Source organism: Chiloscyllium plagiosum, unplaced genomic scaffold (genome assembly GCF_037043375.1).
Source record: "Chiloscyllium plagiosum isolate Xiang-an unplaced genomic scaffold, Cpla_swu_hap1 HiC_scaffold_16, whole genome shotgun sequence".
Lineage (NCBI taxonomy): Eukaryota > Metazoa > Chordata > Chondrichthyes > Orectolobiformes > Hemiscylliidae > Chiloscyllium > Chiloscyllium plagiosum.
This window is the reverse complement of record NW_028270154.1, coordinates 25,570,420-25,585,623: the sequence shown is the minus strand read 5'-3', so window position 1 is coordinate 25,585,623 and position 15,204 is coordinate 25,570,420. Positions and strand designations below refer to the sequence as shown.

At 40.7% G+C, this 15,204-nt stretch overlaps 1 protein-coding gene across 3 annotated transcripts in view; it reads left to right on the top strand.

Moving 5' to 3' along the window:
- The first annotated feature begins 8,965 nt into the window (after positions 1 to 8,965).
- Positions 8,966 to 15,204, top strand: part of LOC122547178 (rho GTPase-activating protein 7) — a 190,359-nt gene continuing 184,120 nt past the window's right edge. Inside the window, exon 1 of one of the 3 annotated variants that reach the window (XM_087995232.1) lies at positions 8,966 to 9,703. In XM_087995232.1, coding sequence (XP_087851358.1) covers positions 9,589 to 9,703 — 115 coding nt within the window. In that variant the 5' untranslated portion in view covers positions 8,966 to 9,588. The remainder of the gene's footprint in view (positions 9,704 to 15,204) is intronic. The other 2 variants (XM_087995231.1, XM_087995235.1) reach the window with 2 other exon arrangements.

Below are 15,204 nucleotides of genomic sequence, written 5' to 3'. Positions count from 1 at the left end.
TAGGTTCTTTACTCAGCGAGTCGTGAGTACATGGAATGCCCTGCCAGTAGCAGTGGTGGACTCTCCCTCATTATGGGCATTTAAGCGGGCATTGGATAGGCATATGGAGGATAGTGGGCTAGTGTAGGTTAGGTGGGCTTGGATCGGCGCAACATCGAGGGCCGAAGGGCCTGTACTGCGCTGTATTCTTCTATGTTCTATGTTCTAAGGCATTTTGAAACTAATAGAATTCTGATCATTAGACCCAAAGTGTTCCCCCACTTTTATTTTAATCACCTGCCCTGCCTTATTGCCCAAACAAGGACCTTCTCTAGCAGGAGCATCCACATATTAGGCAAGACATTGAATACAAGAGCAATGAGGTTAAGTTCGAGACGAATGTAAATGCCACAGTTGGAGTACTGTGCGCAATTCTGGTCACCACACAATAGGAATGATGTGATTGAACTAGAGAGGGGCCAGAAGAGATTCGTCAGTATGCTGCTCGGGCTGGAGCGATTCAGCTATGGAGATAGAGAGAGAGAGACACACACAGACAGACAGAGAGACAGAGAGAGACTACATAGGCAAAGATTGTTTTCCTTATAGCAGAAAATGCGAGGGGAAATCTTATTGAGGTGTACAAGTTCTGAGAGGCTAGATAGGGTAGAAAGCGAGAAACCTTTCCTTTTATTAGATGGGTAATTAACCAAGGAACACATGCCGAAGGTTGGAAGCAGGAGGTTTAGAAGAGATTTGAGAAAAAACATTTCTCATCCAGAGAGTTGTGGGTATCTGCTTGAAAGGATGTGAACACACACACACACACATATGCACACATACATAAGTCATATAGCAGGCAGTGGCCACTTTAAAAGTGACTAGTCTACTGGATCAAGGATTGTCTTGACTCAACTTTCCTGCCCCCTCCATGAAAATCCTCAGTTGTGGTTTTTACTCCAGATAGGCCACCAGAATATGTTTGGGAAAGAAATAACAGAAAAAAGAAGTTTTGGCCAAGAACAAAGCCTAAGATCATGGAAGGTGGCTTTGGTACTACAGTGGGGACAACCAGCAAGTGTTTGTGGGCCAGCTCTCTGAGTACTGAACTGAATGAAAAGTTAAAATTCTGTCTGCTAACGATACATATAGGTGGATTTTTTTGTGCTTTTTAAAATTCATTCTCAGGCTGTGGGTGCGTTGGCTAGGCCAGCATTTATTGCCCATTTCTAATTGCAATTAAGAGTCAACCACATTGCTGTGGGTCTGGAGTCAAATGTAGGCCAAACCAGGTAAGGACAACCGCTTCCTTCCTTCCCTAAAGGACATTGGTTAACCTGATTGGTTTCTCCAATGGTCACTCATTGGGCTTCCCTCATGATTAGAGTCCTCAACAGCAGAAGCCCCACTGAACGGGAATTGCCAGTTAATCAGACGTCAGTGGAAACAATGGCAGCTCTTAACAATGCACTAACCAGAGTGCCAGGATCATCATAAAACTCTGGACCATGGGTGAGTAATGGCAGGCTGAGGGCCATGGTATGGGGTTTATGAGAGAGGGGGGTCAGGGAGTCAGCAACAACGGCATGGATGTGGTACTCTGACTAGCCCTTTTCCAAATTCCAGGTTCCTCGATCGAGGTCCCAGAATACAAAGGTAGGAAACACTCATTGTTAGATTGCTGACAAATGTACTAGGGATAGCAGAAAAACATATGCCCCCACTTAATTTAAAGCACAGAATTGTGGATGGTAAAAACTGAAACAAAAACAGAAATTGCTGAAGAAATTCAGCAGGTCTTGCAGCATCTGTGGATAGAAAGCAGACTTAACATTTCAAGTCTGTGAACCTCCTCCAAAGTCTTCTTCACAACTGCTCAAGAAATATTAACTCTGCGTTCTCTCCACATGTGCTGCCAGATCTGCTGAGTTCCTCCAGCAATTTTATCTTTTGTGTCACTGAGTCACCATGGAATTGTATTAATTTTCTCATTAATGAGTTTAATTGGCAAAGACTTTATCATATTCCCAGAAAACTGATATAGGACTACCTATATAATGAACGGGCCAAAATCCAACCTATATAGAAAAAGTTTGCTATATAATAAATCCATAATTCAGACACATTGTGATTGTTACAATTTACTTTCCTCAGCAAGATTTTGTGCAAGACTAGTATTCACCAAACGTGATTTAAAGAGAAAGAATCTGAACTGATGTCAGGTCCTCTAGCATAACTTGAAAGAACAGGGAGTTCAATGTGCCACCATTCCTCATTCAATTATGATCATAAGAGATACCAATTAAGATGCTAAACATTTTTAAAAATATCTTCTTTCTGTTCTGAAATAATTGGCTAGGCCCACATTTATGGTTGACACTAACAGCTGAGAAGCTGCACCTTTCTGGATTGCTGCAGTCTGTGGGGTGTATGGACATCCTTTGTGTTGTTAGGAAGGGAATTCTGAGATTTTTATCCAACAGTGGTGAGGGAGCAGGGACAGAGTTACAGTCAGGATAACATATGGCCTTTATTTTTTCCTACTGGTAGATGTAACATGTCAATTTGCCTGGATTTCTTGTCCCTGAGCATTTAAGTATCTTGGGAGTAAGCTCAGTAAAGGGAACACCCCTCTTGTAGGACCTTTTGCCAATGATAGAGGCAGGAAAATCAGCACTATGAAAATAACAAATTAACATGAGTGAGATAATGTACTTCTGGTGATATTTGTCTAGTTGTCTGGATTTCCATTACTCAGTGTGTCAGCTTGGTTCAATTGATATAATTGTCTCTTGTTTTAGTCAGTCTCAGGTTGTGGCAACAAGCGACAAGTTCACGAAATGATTTCTTGTTCACTTTCTTTCTTGAAAGCACTGTGCAGACTACGTTTACATATCCTGAAGGCTAGAAAAGATGAGAAGTGATCTAATTGAAACATTTAAAATTCTTGACTGGCTTAACAGGCTAGATGTTCAGAAAATGTTACACCTGGCTGGGGAATCAAAACCACACAGTCACAGTCTAAGGGGCTAGCCATTTGTGATTGAGATAGGGAGCTGTAATACACCCAAAGGCTTGTGAATATTTGGAATCGTTTACTCTGTACAGCTGTAAATATTCAATTACTGAGCATATTAAAGGCATAGATCAACAGACATTTCCTAGTCAAACTGCTCGGACATGTCATTACACACAATGGGAGCAGGTGGGACTTGAACCTGGGCTTCTTAGCTCAGAGGTAGAGCCATTACTGCTGCACCATAATTCTACAAAATCAACCCAAAAATGATAGATGAATGGCATTGATAATTGTCCATACCAGCATGGTAAGTTACAGGGAAATTTACAATGCCAGTGATTACACAACATTGCAGCTTTGCCCTCCTTGATAAGAGAGATTGCATGGGAAGGAGGTGTTGCCTGCATATCCGTGGTGGTTTAGTCATAGAGTCATCCGTAGAAGCAGGCCCTTCAGCCCACCATGTCTATGACAACCAACAAAGACCAAACTACACTAATCCCATTCACCTGCACTTGGTCCACAGCTAATTATGTATTGGCATTTTAAGTACTCATCCAGATGTTTCTTAAATGTTGTAAGTGTGTTTGCTTCCACGACCTTCTCAGGCAACCCATCCCATATACCTACCACCCCCAGTGAAAAACATTTTCCTCAGATCTCCTGTAAATACACTTACTCCTCACCGTAGTCTTACACTGTCTAGTCTGAGACAGGTCTGCCATGGGGAAGAGATTTTTGCAATCAACTCTGTCTATCCCTCTCATAATGTTACATACCTCAATCAAATCTCCCCTCAGCATCCTCTGCTCCAAGGAAAATAAACGCAGCCTTTCCAGCCTCTCCTCATAACTGAAACTTTCTATCCCAGGCAACATCTTGGTGGATCTCCTCAGCACCCCTTTCCAGTGCAATCACGTCCTTTTTGTAATGTGACAGTCAGAACTGCACATAGTATTCCACCTGTGAATGAATATTTCTTAAAATTGTCACAAGAGTTCCTTGCTCCTATATTTTACACCCTGACTCTTAAAGGCAAGCATTCTGTAGGCCTTCTTCACCACCCTGTCTACCTGTCCTAACATCTTCAGGGATCTGTGAAAATGTAGATCAAGGTGCTTTTGATCCTTAACACTACCTAAGGACACACCATTTATTGTAATTGTGTTTCCCAGATCTCCCAAAATGCATCACTTCACACATTACCAATTTACCAGCTGATCAATATCAAACTGTATGCTGAGACCATCCTCCTTACCATCAACAACATCAATAATTTGCATGTCATCTGCAAACTTACTAGCTATATCTTCTACATTCACATCCAAGTCATTAATGGACATAACAAAGTGCAAAGGTCCCGGCACCAATTCCTGGAGCATACTGCTGGTCACAGGCTTCCAATCGCAAAAACAACCCCAACCATCACCGTTTGCATCCTATTTGTAAGCCAGTTTTGGATCCAGTTTGCCAACTTGCCTTCAACAGCCTTCCATGTGAGATCTTCTCAAAGGCCTTATAAACCATATAAACCATATCAACTGCACCACCTCATCAATATATTTAGTCATCTTTTCAAAACACTGAGTTGAATTAGTCACACAGAATCTCCCTCTGATAAATCTGTGCTAACTATCCCTGGTCAATTCTTCCTTTTCCAAATATTGATTAATGCTGTCCTTTAGATTTTTTTCAAATACTTCCCTCCCACTGATATCATACTAAATCATCTGGTCTATCCTTGCTGTCTTACTTGAACAACAGAACCACATTAGCTATCCTCCAATCATTTCGTATTTCATCTATGACCAGCGAAGTATTAAATATTCTGGGACCCAGCAATCTCTTCCCTTGCCTCTCATAGCAGCCTGGGATACATCTCATCAGGCCTTGGGGATTTATGTACCTGTATGCCCATTAAAACATCTCATACCTTCTCCTTATTAATCTTAACAAGTTCTAGACCCAACTGAAATCCCTAGTTCCTCCTATGTGAGTGCAGATGAAATGTATTCATTGATGACCTTATCCACATCCACTGGCTCCATGCACACATTGCCTCTTTGGTCTCTAAATGGGTTCAACTCTTTCCCTCTTACTATAAATATACTTACAAAAAGCTTTGGGGTTTTCCTTGATCTCATCAGCCAAAGATATCTCTTGGTTCCTCATTGCCCTCTGAATTTTATTTTTAAGCAACCTCCTACATTCTCTATACTTTTGAAGGACTTCCCTGTTTTTAATGCATTATACCTGGCATAAGCTTCCTTTTTTTTAATCAAACTCTCAATATCCCTTCACATCCAGGGATCTCTAGACTTACTGCCATTGCCCTGAACAGGAACACACTGACACTGAATTCTCAGGGCCATTATACTATTATTACTGCCGCAATTATACTATTTTTAAAAGACTTCCATGTTCCAAATGTAGACGTATCTGCAAGTAGCTGCTCCCAGTTTATGATTGCCAGATCCTGTGTAATGATATTGAAATGGCCTTCCCCGGTGTACACGCTTAATTTCTGCATTATCCTTATCCTTTTCCATAACGACTTTGAAACTTAGAATTATTAGATTAGATTAGATTAGATTACTTACAGTGTGGAAACAGGCCCTTCGGCCCAACAAGTCCACACCGACCCGCCGAAGTGCAACCCACCCATACCCCTACATTTATCCCTTTAACCTAACACTACGGGCAATTTAGCATGGCCAATTCACCTGACCCGCACATTTTTTGGATTGTGGGAGGAAACCGGAGCACCCAGAGGAAACGCACACAGACACGGGGAGAATGTGCAAACTCCACACAGTCAGTCGCCTGAGTCGGGAATTGAACCCGGGTCTCTGGCGCTGTGAGGCAGCAGTGCTAATCACTGTGCCACTGTGCTGCCCACAAATTATGGTCACTATCCCCAAAATGCTTGTCCACTGAAACTTCAACCACCTGCCCGGTTTCATTCCCTAAGGTTAGATCAAGCACTGCCTCACCTCTAATAGGATATCTACATACTGGCTCAAAAAGATTTCCTGGATGTCCTTTAAAAATTCCACCCTATCTAATCCCAATTAATGTTAGCAAAACTGAAGTCCTCAACAACTGTAACCCTGTTTCTTTCACTTCTTTCTGTGATTTGCCGACATATCTGCTCCTCTCTCCCCTGTGATTGCTAAGGGGCTGATGGTACAATCCCAGTGCATAATTGCAGCTTTTTTATTTCTGAGATCAACCCAGATGGCTTGATTTGAAGACTTTACTATGATGTCCTGCCTCATAACTGCAGTGATGGTTTCCCATACCAATAGTACAATGTCCCCACCTCTCCTATTTCTCATTATACCTGAACCTTCTATATTCTGAAATGTTGAGGTGCCAGTCCTGTCCTTCCTTTAACCATGTCTCAGTGGTTGCAACAATATCATATTCCTACATGATCAATGGTCTAAGTTCAAATGCATTATCGGTCAAAGCTCCTTGCATTAAGATATCTTTCTTGATCTCCCCTCTGGCTTATTCTGCCCATGTCTTCTCCACCTACTGGACTGTCCTAGTGTTTCCCCTACATCTGATTGGACCTTGCTCCCAACTTTGCACCTACCCTGTGCCCATTCCCCTATCAGATTAATTACAAACCTCCCCAACTGCACAAGCAAATCTTCCGGCAAGATATTGGACCCATTCCAGTTTGGCTGCAATGTGAAACTCCAGGTTTATTGGAGTAAAAGCTGCAGCTCATACATATTACAGCCTCAGCATGCTGGTGGTGGAGAGGGAGAAGACTCATGGCAATGGCATTGATCAAGCAAGTAGCTCTATCCTTTGTTGCTTATATCATGAAATATCTTGTTCTGTTTTATTTAATTTATTCCTCAATTCCCAATATTTGCTCTTATCTTTTAAATATGACCATACCCCAGAATCATTCCCTGAAAGAAAGAACAATCTTTGAACAAAGGGGTGGCAGAGTGGCGCAGTGGTTAGCACTGCTGGCTCATTACACCAGGGACCTGACTTCGATTCCAGCCTCGGGAGACTGTCTGTGTGGATTTTCCACATTCTCCCCATGTCTGCGTGCGTTTCCTTTGGGTGCTCCGGTTTCCTCCCACAATCCAAAGATGTGCAGGCTAGGTGATTTGGCCATGCTAAATTGCGCATAGTGTTCAGCGATGTGTAGGTTAGGTGCATTAGTCAGGGGTAAATGTAGGAGAATGGGTCTGGGTGGGTTACTGTTCGGAGAGTCTGTGTGGACTTGTTGGGCCGAAGGGCCTGTCCCCACACTGTAAGGATTTTTCTTCTATCTTTTCCAGCCCTCTGAAAATCCCACTGCAAATGGGAATTACAAGGTGTGCAACAATAGGTTGTGTGGCTTTCCTTATTAGATTCCACTTTTTCCATTCCTTCCAGTCTAAGACATGACTATCTGAACTTCAATTAGTGCATTCTTCACAATGGCAAATCAAGTTGTGGAGCTGCCTACAATGGAATTCTACCTGTCAGCTAGTATCATACGATACATTAATTATCAATTGACGTTAGTCCATTGATTTCTTCTTAGCCCAGCTGTTTAGGATTAGGCTCCTTAGAGTGAAAACACTGAAAAAAAGCTGCCTTATTTGCACACTATGCCAGAGACTAACAAAACCAGAAGAAATTTACATTGAAGAAAAGGAGAGAAAATTAGCTGGCATGAGACTTCAAAACATCAATGAAATTAACTAAATTCTAGTAAACAACAGTTAATACACATCTGTCAATGTTATGAGAACCAGACATTGGGCACCAATGCCAGTATTTTACAGCCAGAGAGTAGCTGCAGACAGCAGAACACTTACCAGGAGGCATCACAGACACTGGACACTCAGAAATGAGAAAATCCAGCAGTTGAGAGGTGGCAGCTAGCATTTTATAAAATTCCTTGATGCACTTATCTGTCCAAGGTATTATTACCCTTTATGACTTGTATTGCATGGGATACTTTCTCCAGGGAAACAGAGACACCTAGTTTACTTTCTTTCTTTTGCATTTTGCAAGTTTCTATCAATAAGAGGATTTGTGCACCCTCTTACAAAGCATCATGAATTATAATTTGTTCCTTCTAAAACACATGCGGGGTTTGGCAGGAAAGAGCTTTGAAAATCATGGTCATGCTGGTCACCTCAGGATTCCTAAACCCCTGGGGTCCATAGTTTATTCTTGGAATGTTCCTGTTTTAAAAGGTCTCAAGAGAAGATTGTGGCTTTGAGTTCTTCTTTTGCTCTTACTGAGGGCAGCTAGGGGAGGTTCTTGGGGAGGTGAAATTATCAGGGGAATTCATTCACATACGGTTTATTGCTTTATAGAACCCAATGGGCCATGTTCCTTATCATGTGATGCTTTCCATATAATTAAGCCCTACCCCATTTGTACTCAGTCACAAATTTTGGGCTGACATCCCAGTGCAGGCCGGAGTGTTGGACTGACAGAGGTACCGTCATTTAAACATGACAAACTAGGTCACCTGTCTGCCATTTCATAAAAGCAAAATGCTGCAATTGCTGAAAATGTGAAATAAAAACAGAAAGTGCTGCAGAAACTCAGCAAGTCAGGCAGTATCTGTGAAGAGAGAAACAGAGTTAACATTTTGAGTTCAATTTGGTTCTTCTTCAGAATTCTTTTTTGCCCTCTCAAGTGGAAGTATAAAATCCCAAGTGACGATTCTGAAGATGAATAGTGGAGTTCTCCTCATACTTTGCCCAGTATATTTGACAACTGAAATAAGTTACTTGAATATTATATCATTAGTGCCTGTGGGAGCCTGCTGTGTGCAATTTGCTTAACACAATTTCTACATTTTAAAAGTATTTGGCTTGCTACAAAGATTTTTAGCACACCACGAGGCTGTGAAAGGTGCCATTTAATATATGTTTTTCTTTTAACACAGACTGTGCAAAGTTTCTAGAAATTAAGTTGGCAAAAATAAACTCTTAAGAAGAAAATTAAGTTGCAAAGCAGAATGGTATTTGACTGTGTCCTCCAACATCAGTGTATCAGAATAATGCTGCTTCTACTCCAGAAATTATGGTAAGTATGAACTCATCTTTGTATTTAAAAAAACACTAAAATGGGTCAGCTGTGCAAAAAGCAGAACTCCTATCCTATGTCAATGTAATACTTTATGAAAAACTGTTTGAAATCATTTTAAGACTTATTAAAATCTGCTTGTGTAAATGTTTGTCTTTTGTAACTTTTCTTTTTGAAATGCAAGTGTATAGTAAGTGGCAGCTGTGTTGCAAGACTGTGTTTGGTTGTGAGAGGAGAGGAGGGGGCACCCCAATGGATTGCTGTTTCCTTTCCAGTCTGGCCTGACCCCAAGGCACTGGAGGGGAGGTTTCTGCAGAAGGGTGTCAGCAGATTACTAACAACTTCTTTCCACATCAGGAAATGGTTTGACCCAGGCTGTTTGTTCCAAACTGGCTCTTTTTTGCAGGCTGCAGATTCTATCTGGTGGTGTCTCTAGTGGAGTTTCTTTCGCTCTGTATCATCCAGATCTTTAATGGAACAGAAACACTTTCTGAGTGGGGAGAATTCAGCTGTGTGACTAGGAGGGAATGGCTCATCATTCCAAATCTCCGTTAAGACGCTCCTTCAGCGAACATATTAAAGATTCTACCAACAAGGCATGGAATATAATCTGGAAAAATACAAGGGAGAAAAGACTTTCAGGTCAGTGCATCTTTTTGTACTATTTCTAATGATCTATGCCTGATCTATAAGCTCATTGTTCACTATCTAACAGTAATATTGATTAAATGACAGACTGTATTATGTTCAAGTCTCAGCTCACTTCCTAACACTGACTTAACTGAGAAAATAGAGTGAGCATGTTAGCTCAGTAGCTACTTCCCTACTTTGTCATTGGTACCTTTCAATGTATTGAAAGCTCCACTGAGAAAATAACCTGCAAAGAAATCTTTCCTAAGCCTTTCTCTTGTATTATTGAATACCAAGGGATAGTCAAGTCACGAGATATACATGAGTCAAACACTGAGGGCTCATGACGTGCAGTCAACCTTCAGGTGACATTGCTGCATCTGTATGTTCAAGCACAATGTCAGCTGATTTTGATAACCACAAGAAAGAGTGAAAGGAGAAGGTAAAGTCTAAACTTGTTAGTTTGCTAACCTGCACATGAAGGCTTGCTCACCTCCACAAGTTAAATGTTAAATGTTCAGAATGTATGGATGATTACAGATTCAGCACCTTCATGTTTCCCCTCTTCCTCCTATAAACAAAAATGCTTCTGGTACCCATGGCAGATGTTGTACAGCTTTTCTTTTTACCCCTTTATGTTCGAAACCTCATTTCTGAGAAATTGTCACTCCACTAGTTTTTAACTATGAGTACTGTTATCTGAATGTGGACAAGACTAAAATCAATACAGCATAAGTTTCACAATATTTGTATTTCAATAAAAGCATAATCCATTCCTATGATATTTTACTATAGTAAAAATGATTCAGTGAGTTTATCCAATGAGTATAGAACAAGAACATTTCAGGTTCAATTCAAGATTGTTTTTATATCCAGAAGTGCTCTTACACACAGCTAAATGATTTTTATTCCCCATTGCCAAACCACCTATGGTATCTTCTTTCATCTATTAACTACTGCCAGTAAATCACCATTGTTTTTAATTGAATAGCTTAAGTGCAAAACCTGTTAAGAGGGTTGGTTAGTTGAGTTAACTGGACAGCTGGTTTGCAATGCAGAGTGATGCCAACAATGTGGGATCAATTCCTGCACTAGCTGACATTACTATAAAGGATTATCCTTCTCAAACATCTCCCTCACCTGAGGCATGGTGACCTTCAAGTTAAACCGCCATCAGTTCTCTCTCTCTAATGGGTAAGTGCTGATAACAAAAAATAAAGCCCATTAAGATCAAACCATCAAAGGTGAGTCAGCATGGTGGCTCAGTAGTTAGCACTGTTCCCTCACAGCACCAGGGACCCTGCTTTGATTTCCCCCCTCAGGTGACCGTCTGTGTGGAGTTTGCACATTCTCCTATGTGGCTGTATGGTTTTCCTCCCATAGTCCAAAGATGTGCAGGTTAGGTGGATTGGCCATGCTAACTTTCCCATAGCATTCAGGGATGGCTAGGTGGATAAGCCATAGGAAACATGGGGTTACAGGGATAGGTTAGGGGTTTAGGTCCGGGTGGGATGCTGTTCGGAGGGTCAGTGTGGACTCGATGGGCCAAATGGCCTGTTTCCACACTGTTGGGATTCTACCTGAGGGAGATATAGGACAGGGGGGGATATAACAAACTGGAGTTTGTTAGGGAACATTTCTGATGAATAGCTTATACCCGAAACGTCAACTGTCTTGCTCCTCGGATGCTGCCTGATTTGCTGTGCTTTTCCCGCAGCACACATTTTGACTCTGAATTTAAAATCTGTACCAAATTAATTGATCTCAATCAGATGAGAATAGGATCATTATAACTGCCTCAATGCCTTTAAGTTTTCTATGCTGTAATACCTGATAGAAATACATATATGGTCATCGGGTGAGGAAAGGATCAGACTTGGGTCTGATAATGCCCAGGACCCAATTGAAAGCTGACCTATACTGTCAAAGCTCCCCCATTAAGAATAATCACCACAGAAAGGTGCCAGTGAAACCTACTGCAAGAGTGAACGCCTTATGAACGTAGTGTTAATACCCACATAGTGAATAGAATGTTAATACCCACATAGAAAGATTCCGCAATTAGAAAACAAATTAAACCACCAGATAATCTATTTTTGATGGTGTGAGAAAATGGAGGCTTGTTGGCCAGGATTCATGTAAATCTTCACTCTTCTTTAAATACTGTCATACATCCACCAGTGCACACAGAGAGGCTGAAAGACTCACCAAAATGCTGGTACCTCCAGCATCGCAACAGTCCCTTTGTAAAGGACTGAAATGTAAGCTTAGGTTATGAGCTCAAATCTATCCTGGAAGTTATAGAAAGTATAAATCAATATCTGGGAATGAATTACAGGCTGTAGTCCAACCAAGATATTCAGTCTGTTTACATATTTTAAAAAATGTTACCCAGAACTGAGCACACCGCTGCCTAATTGAGAGATTCAGATCATTTTTGTGTATAATGATGTGTATGTAGGAGTAAGTAACAGGCTCTAATCTAATTACAGTGCTCAAATGATATTATAAACTATGGAAACAGTGCAGGAGGGATGTATGGTCATTCTCTGAGTCTTTCAAATTAGATCGCTGCCTTCAGTTCCTGGCAAAGCTGCATATCTTTTCAGATTCAGACAGATATCTCATTTTTGAGTTTGAAAGTACATCGGTGTGATTCAGGACACGATACAGAAAGACAGCAGTGTTTTATTTCAGTTTTTATACAGTTAATTACAGCAATATTTTATGTCAGAAATACATTTTGTATGTGTGATTACTTTCTAGCTTAGTGCAGTTACACAGTATGTTGGAGCAATGCCACATGTGAACTGTACTCAGGCCCAGATGCGTAAATTCCCTCAGTCAGATATCAATCTTCATCATGCTGTTGTGGGAAGGTGCCAAACAGAGGTCAGGAGTTTCTTTCTTCACAGAGGGAAGGAGACAATCTATATTTATATAAAGCCTTTGAAGTAGTAAAACATCTCATGGTGCTTAAAGAAAAAAACCGTCAGACAGTGAGCCTTTGCAGATGGATTAGGAGACATGACTGAAGACTTGATCAAAGTCATGCATTTTGAGAAGGTTTTCAAAGGAGACAGGAGATAGAAAGACAGAGGAATTTGAAGAGGGAGTTGGAAAGATGAAGGCAGAAGCACCTGAAGTTTCAGCCACTGAGTAGAGTGGAAATAGAGAGTGGAATGCATAGATTGTCAGAGTGAGAGCACTGAAGGACATCAGATAAAATTTAAGGCTGATGCATCTTACAGTGGCATGTGAGACAATTTATAAAATTATACATGGTTACAAGGATTTTAAATGTTCTAAATTGTGGAAGAGGAGTTAATGCTGAAGAAGGATCACTGGATCTGAATTGTTAACTCTGCTTTCTCTCCACAGAAGCTGCCAGACTAGCTGAGTTTCCTCAGCAATTTCTGTGGCTATTATCCTGCTGCTTATCCCCCTAAGGCTGTGCAGCAGCTGATAGTGGTTGCAATTGTTGCTGTTCTTCTGCAGCAGTTCCTTTACGATTGCAGATGGATTAGGAGAAGGTCTGCGAAATTGATGTGTGCCATGCTTCCCCAGCTTACAGCAGATCTGTGAGAACAGTCTCAGTCAGAGAGAATACACACAGTCTTAAAGGGATACCTCACCCCTGATATCCTTCCAAACTAAACACCTTACAGAGAGCAGTGCTACACCTGCCCAGGCCCCAGGAGGCATGCATTTTATTTAATTCTGCAATGTTAAGTTTCTTGAGATGAATACTCCTTGCACCAGCCTCCCAGGATGATGGAAACCTTTATCATTGTAGGATTATCTTGAAGTCTGACAATGACCCTTCTCATACACAGTAGTAATACTAATCTCATAAGGTAGTCGAAGAAATGTGGCTTTCAAATGAAGCAGTTGCTAGAAGCCTTCCCCCAGTACACTGCCCTCACCACACACACCTACCACAGGATATTGGTCCTTATAGCATTTGTCTAGTGTGTGAAGATTAAGCAGCTGCAGTGTTATGGTTTATAGTTTTAAAGATTGTGCGCCTTGACCAAAAGTGGAGATGAGGTTTCTATTGAATGTGCTTTGCTCCATTGACTCTTATTGACCTCCTCTGCTGGGGCATAATATACTCTCAATCAGTCCATGATGAGATGAGGTCAAAATTGGATGGTCTTAGAAATGTTGTCGTTATGCTTAAACATGACCTCACTAAGGCCAAAAATCACAAGACACCAGGTTATAGTTCAACAGGTTTATTTGAAAATACTAGCTTTTGGAGCACTGTTCCTAAGGAGTGGCAGTTCAAAAGCTAGTGTTTTCAAATAAACCCATTGGACTATAACTTGGTGTTTTGTGATTTTTGACCTTGTCCAACCATTGGCACCTCCACATCATGACTTCACTAAGATAGATAGACAGCATTGTGTAATCACTGGATTCATAATAACTGGCATAGCCTTTAGGAGGCCTCACATTCCAAAGCTGAACTCAGCCCCTTTTCAAAAAAAGTTACATATTCCTCCCACATGGCTTTGTTGATATCTAAGCATTTTTGCACAGTTGATTTTAGCATCAATATGGTGAGGTTTAGACTTTGTGTTCAATATAATAACTTACATTATCTGTCTGTGTCTCCCCAAGAAACCACATTATGGTTAAGTTAAATTTCCTCTGGCCCAGTAATCCTTCATCCTTTCTCTTTTTCGATTTACCCCCTTTACATCACCATTAATGTGCCCATTTAAACCAGGTGCCCTGACTATCAAGGTGTTGATAATACTACTGATCCTGCACTCTCTTAGATCAAAGCCAGAGTGACCATGAATGATCTTCATGATATCTCAAGAAAATACACTTGCCATTTTAGGAGGAAGAACTCAATTGAGGAAGTTTATCTCTGTTAAGAGAATATGATATTTGAAGTCTTATCTAATTAACTCATAACATTTGCAATTATTCTCATGCCCACAGGGAGAAAGAATTCACACCCTTGCAGTCTTACCAGCTCTACTATACAACATCTCACATCGTTTTACATTTGGAATTATTACTAATACTAACACATAGAATTATGTTATATCTGATTTGATAAAGAAGAATTGAATCACACACCTACTTTTTAGCCTAGTGCAGCCACACTTCAAATAAAGATGTTCACTCCCATTTTGGATTGAGTAGAATATTCAAAATTTGAATCATTTTATGAAGAAAATGTACAGCCTAAAATGCCAGCAAATTTCAATTTTATTTGTTTTTTTTGTTTCCCACAGTCTGCCCACAGCTGTTGTATTTTGAAATTAACTGTCAGTGGAAACATTACAAAAATGTGGTTTGCTTGTTTGTGTAGCCAATGACCACAGTTTGCATATCCAGCAGTGCTAACGTCACAAGACTCATGTGGTCATATGGCTCTTCAAATCTTCCCCAATATTCAATAAAACTATGGGTTTTCTTTTGTCACAATTCTAGTTTACCCCTGATCTCCATACCCTTTGACTCTTGTACAGTTCAAAAGTCTATCTACCTCA